We start from the raw sequence: 12,208 nt of genomic DNA, 5'->3' as shown, positions 1-12,208 counted from the left end.
TAAGATTTCTAATAATAATATATTAAATAAACCCACTGGTAATTCAAAAGACAACACAAATCAATAACATACAGAGAAAACTGAAAAAACCCAAAGCTTTACCCTTCTACCAGCTTGCTAAAGCAAGCTTACATTAGTGAGAGGGAGACACTATGTTTAAAAGAAAGTAGAATTCTCATACACAATTTTGGTTTTCTGCTGTTTAAAAATACATAGTATATGCAAAGACACCAAATAAGAAATTAAGTTTTATCTCTTATGACTACGTAGTGTTTATCCAGATATTGGAAAATTGTTCAAAATGTGAAACAACAGCCTTAAGTTTACAATAAAAAATTACCAAACTTTTAGTGAGAAATTTGCTGACAAGTTTTGTAAATTTAAACCAAGAAGATTAAAAGTCCATTCATACTGTAATACCAATTTAAAATCTCTCTCCACAATTTCATTTATATATGTGTGTCCACATATGTGTGTGTGTGTGTGTGTGTGTGTGTGTAACTAAAGAATAGGTTGCATCCTTCTGCATTTTTTTCTTCCCAAACTGTATTTTAAACTAAGATAAGTTTTCAGCAAATTTTTAGTCAGATCACAGAAGATACCACATATCATGTGCTACCACTGATTATTCTCCTTCCTGTAATATCTGCCATGAGATTTAGTTACAATAGCTGTTTATCATTTCCATCATGTTCATTACTACAGCTAGAAATCACTTTCTCTGCTCATAAATTAAACTATTCCTGTTCAGAATTTCCAGGACACTAGGCAACCTTAAAGCTGTTTGTTTCTCTTTGTAACCAAAATTATATTTACCTGTTTTGAATTCGGACTATATAATACTAAGGTCAGAGAGTCGAATCTGAAGTCCAGTTTCAGTGTTGTTTTTATTTTCATAGGTGAATGCAATTCCACCACAGCTGATGTCACAACAGTTACACCTTTCAGAAATTAGAAAAACACTCAGTATTAAGAAAATTACCTGACTGCAAATAAGGAAAAAAAAAAAGAAAAAAAAAATCAACAAAACCCAAACCCAACATCCTCACTAATGACTATAGGATACATTTATCATGCTCTCTGTAATTACATTCAGCAAAATCACACAATGTTTGAGAAAACAGAATACTCTGCTTACATATTCTACATGCAATTTTTACCATCTTTAAGACATAAATGCACAACTTCCCTTAATGTTATATGGTACTGTGTGCAAGAATGTTACAAAGAATACAATTTTGCTTTCATCATCATTGGTTCATCTTGACATGTTTTTGCTGTTTTTCACATTTAATAGAAGAGTTCAACAGAAGATTCTTTTCTTAACCTTACTTTCCTTTTTTTAGTGTGTGCTGAACACTTTAGGAATAAACTGAATAGGAACAACTTTTAGGGATGCCATAATTATGACAAAACAGATCTAAAACTGAACAGCAACAGAACCAGCATACACAGGAAAAAAAGAGTAACATAGCATCTTTCCAAGTTGGGATGTTACCAAATCCAGCTGACAGACTTTTAGGTGCTCACTGCATTATTGCCAGTAGAACAAGATAGTCCTTACATTAAAACACATCATGCTACAAAACTTGCTACAGTGGCCCAGTTGTTCCTATCCATTATCATTATTGTTAGCTATAGCTCAAACCACAATGTCAAGATAATAGAGGCATGCTGTTAAAAAAACCTGCATCTGGCATCCTTTCATAAAGGCAATTCCAACAGAAATAATAAATTGACAGTAATACCTAAAAATATTAGGCCACGTGTAATTTTAGAAAACATTACCTGCAGAATGCTGTGAAGTACTATGCATATCACTACAATGGCTAGTCGTGTCTTTTGGTTCTGGTAAAGAAGTTGATGCACCAGAGCTGCCACCTATATTTTCATTTAGTGTCCTCAGTATTGTGGTAATATCCTCCTGACTGAGAATTAGCTTAAAAAAACATTGTTATTAAACTCAGAACAACTCAGTTCATGAAACTTATGGTAACTAAAATCTGTTACAAATAAACAGATAAGCAAAGTAATCTCATCTGAGTCTCTGTTTAGGAGACTAAAGAACCAAGTAAAATATTTTTCTCAAATCCACACAACCCCTTACAGTAACTTCTAGAAATCAGAAGTCATTCACACATTATTTTGTTTTAGTCCACAAACTTTCTTTACAAAGCTATAATTTAGAGATTGAATGATAGAAGTTGTACACATATAGTTTGACTTACAGTTACCCAAAATTGTTATCTGCATTTAGTTACAAGGTACTTTACAGTAATGGCTACTAGTTCTATTTCAAAATTTGGCAAATTAGTTTTCCTCATACATGGACAAGCTTTATATTTTTTGAGGTTACATTTAAATGAGCACATGCACTAACTCATACTCAGGCTTGTCATGGGTATGAATTCAGCAGGCAATAGCGCTGCTAATGAATAGACCCAAAAACCCCAACTTTTTCCAATACTTCTTTGAAAGATACTGACAGGTAAAAGAAGGCTGTAACAGCACGCCCACTTCTGACTAGCAACAGTAATATATAGTACAAAGTCTTCCTGCAGTATCACAGATGAAATACAGAGCTTAGATTAGAACAGAAAGCTATTCACCTCCTTCTTCCTATGAAACAACAAAACCCACTCTACCTATATGTCTTGAAATCAATACCATAACTAAGGAACTGGGACAGAAAAATAAATCCATCTTCCATGGATATTTTAGCAGCTGCTTTCAGAAATAAATGCTTACATTCATAGGCTTGAGTCGGCCAGATATTTCAATATCAGGAACTTCGTTATACCAAGCAGCAGCTAAATTTCGTTCAACAGCTACTTCCAGATTGAGCGGCTGCAGCAACTGTACTTCAGTTTGTAGTGAACCCTGCTCATAGCATGATCTGTGAATAGAAACAAAATACTCCCAACTTAGAATGTTAAAGTGAAGCATGTCAACAAACACATTTCTGACCTTTCCTCATCTTTTTGACTAGTACTGTAAAACAGTCTTCATACTACTCCTGGTATCTCTAGTTAAAGCCTTACTCCACCAACTAGACATCTGCCTTGGCAGGGAGGAGACACATCAGGCACATATCAGGCGTGCAACATACGAACTTCTGGCAAGTTAGGACCTCTTACGTGTTCTCCACTGGAGAGCAATTCCTCCTTTCTTCAGTACTCTTCAACTGTGTTTGAAAATCCCCTTCCCTTCCCTCTCCCCCTCCCAGTCCCCTGCACCAAGGCCCATTTTCAAACGCTTCTTCACAGCTGTCTGACTTGATATCTTTCCTGCTACATATAGCTCAAAAACCCCATCAAAATAGCCATTTACAAATGGGTATAACCTGTCCCAAAGTAGTGAATGATGCATAAGTCTATTATTCTACACAATATTCCCTAAACAAACATTTGCTTCTATTTAAAGATGTGCAGATTGCTATTTCTCCTAAACCATACATTCTTATAGCTTTTACAAAATCTTTATTAATTTGCTGTTATATTTCAAGATAATAGTGTATCCATCAGCCACCAACTATTAACTAATTATTTTGATAACAACTTCTCAAAGCTCTCCAACTGAAGTATCCCAAAAGGATTACATGAATTAAAAAATATCTTGACACTACATTACCTGTATAACTTTAGTTCACTCAATTTCACCGTCATAGAATCAACAACAGGTGGGAGATTATACCGTGTTTTTGTTTTAGCGATAAAGAATTGGTTCTTCACAGTGATTAGACCAAGATCAGCCACCAGGACATTAGCAGACATTGCTGACTGTGGAACTATCACAACAGGAGCTTTAATGTTGATATCTAGTGCCAAACGGGAACTACGTTCTGCTAGCTCTTTTACACCTGTAGCTGCTTTCTCTGCTGCTTGAACAGTTGCCTCAGTAAGAGCTTCCTTGGCAGCTTGGAAGTTATTTATAAAAGCCTAGGAAAAGAATACAGATCTTGGAAATGTTATTAAGAATTACACTACTTCAAAAACACTAAGAATCATAGTTTTTTAAATAACAAACCATCTTAAGATACTATTTTTGCTATGGACTTTTTCTGAATTCTTTAATAGGATAATCTCCCCCAACTATGAAATATGCATATATGTAAAAAATAAATTTCCATACTAAATATTTGGCAAATCAGATGGTAACAGCAATGACCTTGTAACATGACTTGTATGAATTATGTTTTATTTACTCAAATGGAGAGCAAGTTAGATTTACTTAGCAGAATTTACGGAAAAGGCATTTATTTTCATGGTTTATTACTTATACTTCAGTGTTATAAACAATGAACAATGAATATCAAAAACAATGAATATCTAAAAGCTCCCACAAGTAATTTAAGGAAAAAAATTACTAACAATAATAGCCAATACTGTTGCTTAGCCACCCACTCCACAGTAACAGACACATGGAGAAGAAAAGTAAATAGCCCAACCACCAATCCCAGTGAAGTTTTTACAATAGTATATAAGAGTTCTTACACAAATGGGCACCTCCCCATATGGGATGCTTTATCCTTTTTTAGGTCTGACAATATTATCTTAATGCTAGGGAATAGTATCTGGAAAATTTAACTTACCAAAATAGATGAAACAAACTTGTTGACAAAAACCACTTGAATACACCCAACAGTTAGGTAAATACGATTGTCCACAACATCCATATTTGTATATGCAATGCCATCTGTAGCATTCACATATGACATCATTCTAAAGTTGAAGACTTCTTTTCCTGTGATGTAAAGAGCCTTAGGAAGAAAAAAGAGTATCTCTGCTGTAAAAAGTTATGCTAGAAAGACTGAATTCCAACACAGAATGTAGTACCTCACACTTCTAAGACATTTTTACTTCAAATATCTCAACAATAAATGAAAAATAAAAATCCTTTAAAGAGCTGAAGATATTCAGTTGGAAGCTCAGCTTGAATAATTTCGTCCATTAAAGTCAACAAAATAAGGAGCATAATGAGCAGCTGGGCATCACAGTTGCACAAAATCAATGCCAGCCTAACGATCACCAGTTCTGAGGGCAAAATCAGTCTGCCTATAGAGAATTATGCTCCCAGCAAATACATAAAATATTATTAAAAAAAACATAGTTAAAGAGTAGAGTCCACAAAGGAAGTTCAATTTAGCGTCTATATTCCATTCAGAAATCAATGATACATGCAAATGCATACCTTTTTGTACAATGCCATCTCATCAGAATCCACAATAATGATGTTCTTTAATTTTGTGGTCACTTCTGTTGATGCTTTCTTCATGATCACTTGGCTATCCAGACCTTAAAAAAAAAAAAAAAAAAAAAAGTCATACAAAATCTAGAGACTATTCTGGTTATGAGGTTTTATGCCTTTGTGATTAAAGTTTTGTTCCTACCTTCAATGTGAATTTCAGCTATTCTATGCTTTTTCTCTCTAATAAAGATACGTAAACAGGATAAATCTGCACAGATATTGAGGTCAATAACATCTTCATACTTTGATTTTTTTGATGCTGTAGGAAATAGAAAATAAAAAAAATTACAGTTCTTCAGGGAGGAGATGTAATATTTTAGTATCCCTTCCCCAAAGCCTAGTTTGCTTCAAGCCTGCAGCACTGGCAAAATGCACTGCACTCATACAGGCAAGCATGACACAAAGGAATTGTATATACAGGATTGTATATGTAAGAGTCCTCATGTGCTTCACAAACTGTGAACACCAGTATTTTACTAGCTGCAAGAAATACATTTAATATACATCTACATAGCACAATGCAAAATTAGAGATAGGTTATTCAGGACTAAGCAGTTTACCTCAACTAGTGGTACCATGATAGCTACATTAATACTCTATCTGGTCTGTTGATTAGTCATCTGCAATGAACAGTCTTGTTTACATATGGCAGGTGACTTTTTATTAAATGTCCACCACCTGTATTTTCTAAACTTAAGTTTTAAGTATGAAAATACCATTAATATAACTAGACACTGAAGAGAAGGGACAGTGGGTATCTTTCAAAATTAGTATGGTCAACCTTAAGACTTACAAAAGATACAAGCACATATATAGTACCTTTCAGAACAGAGGTGTCCAAACATTTAGTCCATTTTTGGTTTTCCCAAAACTGCATAAGAATAAAAATATCCTATTTCATGTTAACAGAAATAATCTCCATTCATTTTGAGTAGACATGACTGATGCCACACAACACTCTCTGCAGGTACGGTGCTAAATACGGAAGTCAACAGAGAGTGGACTCAACCAATAACTTAGTCCATTTTTTCTGAAAGTCAAATCTGAAGTAATGTTATACGCTACCTCAAATGACAAAGAGAAATGTCATATCCTGTATTCAAGGATTTTGAGTCCTAAATGGTAATCTATATACAAAGCTAAAAGCAGCAAAATTAAAAGTAATAAACATTCAATCCATTTTTCCACAGGCTAGCTTTTCAGATGAGATACTACCTTTAATGTTGTGTGTGAGTATGTTACGGCTCTCTCAACACTCACGATCAAGCTATGATTCCATAAATACATTGGCTTCAGTCAGATGATTTTATTCTATGTTGCTAACAGAAGACAAGCCACAGTAAATTAACCAATAACTACCCTCAGTCAAAGTTTATTTTGCACAGTTGTATAGGATTGGGGGAGGAGGAGGGAGGAGAATCACCTATGAAGCTTTTCAGCTGTGTAAAGTCTGAATTGTCACATGTTAATACATAAGGAACTAATTTAATCCTTTGTCTCCAAGCACTCTATAAAACAGCAAACACTTCACTGTTTGCCTGCATAGCAAAATGGTTCAAAGCTAGAGAAACGCTGAATCTTCTGTCTACGGCTCTCAGTAAGCCAAAGAACAGAACTCTTTAAGTTAACAGACTATCATAGGTACACAAATGGTATTCATCTAGTGTCCAAGCATGTTCCTGTGTAACTGAAGTCAAACAACCACCATGAATAAGAAAAATCTCACACAGAAAAAAAATCATTTAAATAATACAGTTAAATGGAAGAAATTTTTTTTCACAGAGCAATTATTCTACCTTTTACTTCTCAGTTCTATTATGCAATGGAGACCTACAAAACACCTTCAAAGAACAAGCTGAGGAACTAAACTTCTTAACAGTCTGATGGAATAATAAAACAGCATCAGCTGAAAGACAATGCCTGTGTGACATACTAATACTCTTCCCACATCTCATCATTCATAAGGCAAATGTTTTCCTTCATCTTCCTCCATCTCCCCCCCAAAAAACAGAGCCTACAAAACCTTATTTTCTCTCATTTTTTTAATAACCTGTTTGGTCTAGACATGATAATTTACTTTCCTTTCACAATGCTTAAAAAATTAACATAGCTGATTTCACTTAAGTACATATGGGAAACAAATACTCAAATCCCAAGAAAAGCTGTGCACTGAAAACCTTTAATTTTTTTTTTCCTAATCCAGGCACCGTTTCTGCCTGAAGTTCTTCAAAAAACACTATCAGGCTACTAGTTCATCAACCTCCCATAATAAAATCATCGACCCTTAGCAACACTGTGAATTAATCACTGAATATGAGTATACACTAGACTTACAAACATATTTCTGTTTTGCCAAACAGAAATATATTTGTAAAGGCAGCACAAATTAACATTCTCAAAAAAATGCCACCAAATGTCACAAATGTGATACTTGCAGGTTAAAGATACCAAAATAATGCTGAAGTTTAACTTGAAATGGTTGTAAGAACTAACATCAGCGAACACAGACAGCCTCAGAAAGATCTCATCAGCGTACCAGTGGGTTGGCCAGGTCAGTCATATGGGGGAACTACTGAAATCAGTAATGCAGAGCAAGTATTACAATACTTCAACTACAGTCATCTTGAGAATTACCCTCTACCATAGTTTGTGTGTGTGTTTTCTTTTCTGTTTTAATAACTGGCTGGACCCTCAGCATTTTACAATTAACAGCAAGCAATGATTGCAAAGATCTCAGAGAAGTCCTTCTCAGAGCAGAAGTCAACATCATTGGCATAATGCTGAGCATTTAATAGAAGCTTTCATTTCAAAGTAGCTCCCAGACACAAGATCAAAAAATGGAGGTGATCTGTTTGTTTGCTCTTGCACAACATTATCAACAAATCAAACCTGCCAAATTCTTGGTCATCAAATGAAAAACTCCATAGCAAGCAAGTTATTCACAAGAGATGGATGTTCCTCAAGTATAAGGTAATAAAATAACTATAAGGTAATCAAAAGTCTCAATTCATCCCAGAAAAAAAGAAAAAAGAGCGCGCAAAAAAGAGAAGCAAAAGAGCGCGCGCGCGAAAAGAGCAGCGAGAGCAAAAAGAGAGCGAGCAACAAGAGAAGCGGAAAAGAGAGCGAGCAACAAGAGAAGCGAAAAAGAGAGCGAGCAACAAGAGAAGCGAAAAAGAGAGCGAGCAACAAGAGAAGCGAAAAAGAGAGCGAGCAACAAGAGAAGCGAAAAAGAGAGCGAGCAACAAGAGAAGCGAAAAAGAGAGCGAGCAACAAGAGAAGCGAAAAAGAGAGCGAGCAACAAGAGAAGCGAAAAAGAGAGCGAGCAACAAGAGAAGCGAAAAAGAGAGCGAGCAACAAGAGAAGCAAAAAAGAGAGCGAGCAACAAGAGAAGCAAAAAAGAGAGCGAGCAACAAGAGAAGCAAAAAAGAGAGCAAAAAGAGAAGCAAAAAAAGACAATAAAGAGAAACAAAAAAAGACAATAAAGAGAAACAAAAAAAGACAATAAAGAGAAACAAAAAAAGACAATGGGGGGGTTGTATATACTCAATGATTTGAATACAAAGCAAATGTATGTCTTGACCAATATGTCATAAAACGGCACATGGAAAGAGATAAGATTAAACTTATTAGACCAGAAAAATTCCTTCAGACCAATATTGTTGGATAACTGACTGGCCTGCACTCCTTTCAGGATGCAACAGTGCTAATGCTTTTGCAGGCCAAGGAAAGCTAGGAACCCTAAGTTTATACATAGAAACCAGATACCTATAGAGTACCATGTACCTTTGATAAACATGAGGAGGCTCACCAGATTTGTCTCAAATTACAGGAATTCATATTCTACTTGTGTCCCTAAAAACACGGTAATTGATATTAATGAATGCTATTACCAGCTTCTTATAACAAAAGACTGAAAACGCTCAAGCCATCTTCCACCATGCAACGACTTCCTATTTATTACACTTCAAGGCAAATCCAAATTCCTGTGCCAGTTCATAAACCCAAAGCAGCAATTCCAACAAATTATTCCTACAAAATTGGTGCCAAACAGAATTTAGCCATTCAGTAAATCAGTAGATCACTAGTAACCAAAACTGTCCTGGAGCTTATTAAATGCAGTAGCATATATATTATGTACTAATGTCTACAGCCAACATCTACAAATCAATAAATTGCTAAATTAGTACCTATCTGCAGGTTGCAAACCTAAACCAACAAAAATATTTTGACAATGGGAAGAAAAATAGTGTACAAAGTTATTTCACTGAGGAGTTAAGAGAAAAATGGTAATTATGCTATTATTTGGAAAGCACAAAAGTGTCTAGAATATATTTAATAAAAACTTATCACAGAAAGTTTTCACCTTCATGCTAGATTAACTAACCCATAATTTTTTTTTTTATTTCCTTACTTTTTATAAGCACCTTTTCCACATAAATGCTATAATGCAAAAATACTTTTCTCATTATATGGGACAACACCATTAGGAATATAATCACTGCCAGTAAGTCAGCATTCAATGTAGATTATCATAACTAAGTGAATTTGAACACATATATTCAAAAAACATGCTTAGTATTTCTACCTCAAGAAATGTCAACAGCAGCAGCATCTACCTTGCCTCATTAATTATACAGTTATTCCTCCACCTACACACTCCCAGCCAGGGAACAAGAGTATACCCTTGCTACTTCATAGTACTCTGATGGCTAACATTCTTATTGCCACTGAAATTAAAAAAGGCTATGAAGTGGGTAAGCAAATATACAGTAAACAAAATTTCTCATTTCAAAAGCCATTGACGGGCTTACAAAAATAGAAAATGTCTGTTTTCTTCCTTACTTAAATAAGTGAAGAGAGAGAAATGAAAAGAGGCGGGGGGGCGGATAAAGAAACTTACTTAATTTCTTAAGAACATCCTTCTTCTCCTCTGTTTTTTCATGGACCGGTTCTTCTGCAACTTTAGTTTCTTGTTTGGGTAGAAGATTATTCAAATAGTTCATAGCATTCAGCAGAGCTTCAGTATGCAAATGAACATCTAGAGATGAAAAGTTCACCTAAAAGAACATATTAAATTTATCCAATATGCCTCTCTTCCCACAATGAGAAAATTACGTTAAAAAAGATACCATACCTTTATTTTCTGTAGAACATTCTGATAGGCTGTTTTCAGTTCCGGTCCATTAATATCAGCCTATTCCACCAAAACAAACAAACAAATCAGAAGTTTGCGAATTTCATTAGAGAGAATTTATTTCAAAAAACCACTACAATTTAAGATGTACAAGTGAATCTGTTTAGGGAGCAGACAGACTTTGCACATAACACTCAGTATGTTAGGGAATGAATAAGAAAGAAAAAACCTTCAACAATTGCTCAATACTACCATACTGTTCATGATTGGCTTAGAATTCAAAAGCAAAGTCTTCTCTTTTCTTACCTTTATGTACTCCAGAGTTAGAAGATCATCTTCTACATTATCCAAAGTAGTAATTATGTAAACTGGCTTGTCATTATCATCTTAAAAAAAAAAAAAAAAAAATAGGGTTGGGTTTTTTTTAAGAATAAAAATTGACAAGTTTTCTACAACTCTTTTAATCATCTGTAGCCTACAAATTAGGCTATTGGCTATCATTACTTTTTAATCACAAAACCTCTTCTGCACCTAAAATACTTAGGTGTCTCTACTAAAATCATCAGAACTAGAACATGTTTACCAAAGCATTACTAAGACAATGAGCTCCTGAATTACTTTTCCCTCCCCTCCCCCACAATTTATTTTAGGAAGCAAATCTTCCTCAGCTGACAAAAGAAAGCTCTAAGGCTTTTTGAAGACAAATTCACAGTGTTATTTGTGAATAATTCTTTTGTCAGACTATAAATACTTACCCATATACTCTGGGCACAGCAGACAAACTTCACGAAGGAAAGCATTTGCAGTCATGTCAAATGTTCTTAATTTAAGTTCAGTGCCTAACCCTACAATATCAAGCTTCAGCACAGGTGTCTCAGTATTACCAGTAAGACGGCATAATTTAATTAAGACCTAAAAAACCACAAACAAACAAAAAAAACCAGAAAAAAAAGTAGTGGATTATCCTCTCAATTTTTACATAGTATTATATATTTATATACATTTTACTAGTTAATGTGTATTGATCATTTAACTTTATACAGCAAATGCCTTGGAAAAAATACACAGTTCAAGAAGCAAAATTGCTAGAATACTGTTTGCTGTTATTTTAACAAAATCTTCAAACACGCACACATGCAATATCAAAGTTACACTTACATGAACTAATTTATTTTTTAAAACAGCTCTGTAAAGCATTTAGTAATGTTCAACTCAGTCAAAACTGTATTTTCAGTCAACATGAAGAGTTTACTGCTTTCACTGGAATTTCTTTGAACTCTCTTGGTAACAGTTAGATTCCCAAGCTGAATATCAGATGAGAGGATTTCCTACTTTTTCACCCATGCATGACAAAGATGTTGTTAAATAAATACCTGGCTGAGCTGTGGTTATCTGTCTTTCACAACCAAAGCAAAACAAAGATATGTACTCTTCCTTTCCACATAATGCCCTCTATAAATAGGGAAAATCAAACCCAAACTCAATAATAAAGCCAACAGAAGGTGATTCTTCATAGATTCTCAATTGTAATTTTTTCTTATAGATTGTAAGATAGTTTCTATTAGAGAATAATGTAAAATACAGCATCTATCTTTAGACTAGTAGATCTTAAACAAGGTCTCGTAATCGCACAAAACTCAGTACATTTCCATTTTATTTATGTATTTTCTGTAAGGTGTAGTACATAAGATATGTTGCAAGCTAGTTATGATGTGTTGAAGCCATTCTGTAAGCCCTACCCTAAAACAGAATTTGTAAAGTTAAATGAATTTGTATGGTTTATTTGTAAAGTTATACAGTGAGCAGCAGCAATAACACTGTCATAGC

General features: G+C 34.5%; 1 protein-coding gene across 4 annotated transcripts in view; it reads right to left on the bottom strand.

Annotated features, from left to right (window-relative positions):
• The window catches only part of VPS13A (vacuolar protein sorting 13 homolog A), a 109,531-nt gene that overhangs the window by 55,259 nt on the left and 42,064 nt on the right, over positions 1-12,208 (bottom strand). For all 4 annotated transcript variants that reach the window (XM_069776694.1, XM_069776693.1, XM_069776696.1 and 1 more), the window contains exons 26-36: positions 11,137-11,293; positions 10,688-10,767; positions 10,382-10,441; positions 10,148-10,304; positions 5,390-5,506; positions 5,191-5,294; positions 4,592-4,759; positions 3,631-3,938; positions 2,749-2,896; positions 1,789-1,939; positions 817-941 (exon numbers count right to left, since the gene is read on the bottom strand). In XM_069776694.1, coding sequence (XP_069632795.1) covers positions 817-941; positions 1,789-1,939; positions 2,749-2,896; positions 3,631-3,938; positions 4,592-4,759; positions 5,191-5,294; positions 5,390-5,506; positions 10,148-10,304; positions 10,382-10,441; positions 10,688-10,767; positions 11,137-11,293 — 1,575 coding nt within the window. The remainder of the gene's footprint in view (positions 1-816; positions 942-1,788; positions 1,940-2,748; positions 2,897-3,630; positions 3,939-4,591; positions 4,760-5,190; positions 5,295-5,389; positions 5,507-10,147; positions 10,305-10,381; positions 10,442-10,687; positions 10,768-11,136; positions 11,294-12,208) is intronic.

This window comes from Haliaeetus albicilla, chromosome Z (assembly GCF_947461875.1).
Source record: "Haliaeetus albicilla chromosome Z, bHalAlb1.1, whole genome shotgun sequence".
In the NCBI taxonomy this organism is placed as follows: Eukaryota; Metazoa; Chordata; class Aves; order Accipitriformes; family Accipitridae; genus Haliaeetus; species Haliaeetus albicilla.
The sequence above is the reverse complement of the archived record's forward strand: the minus strand, read 5'-3'. Positions and strand labels throughout refer to the sequence as shown.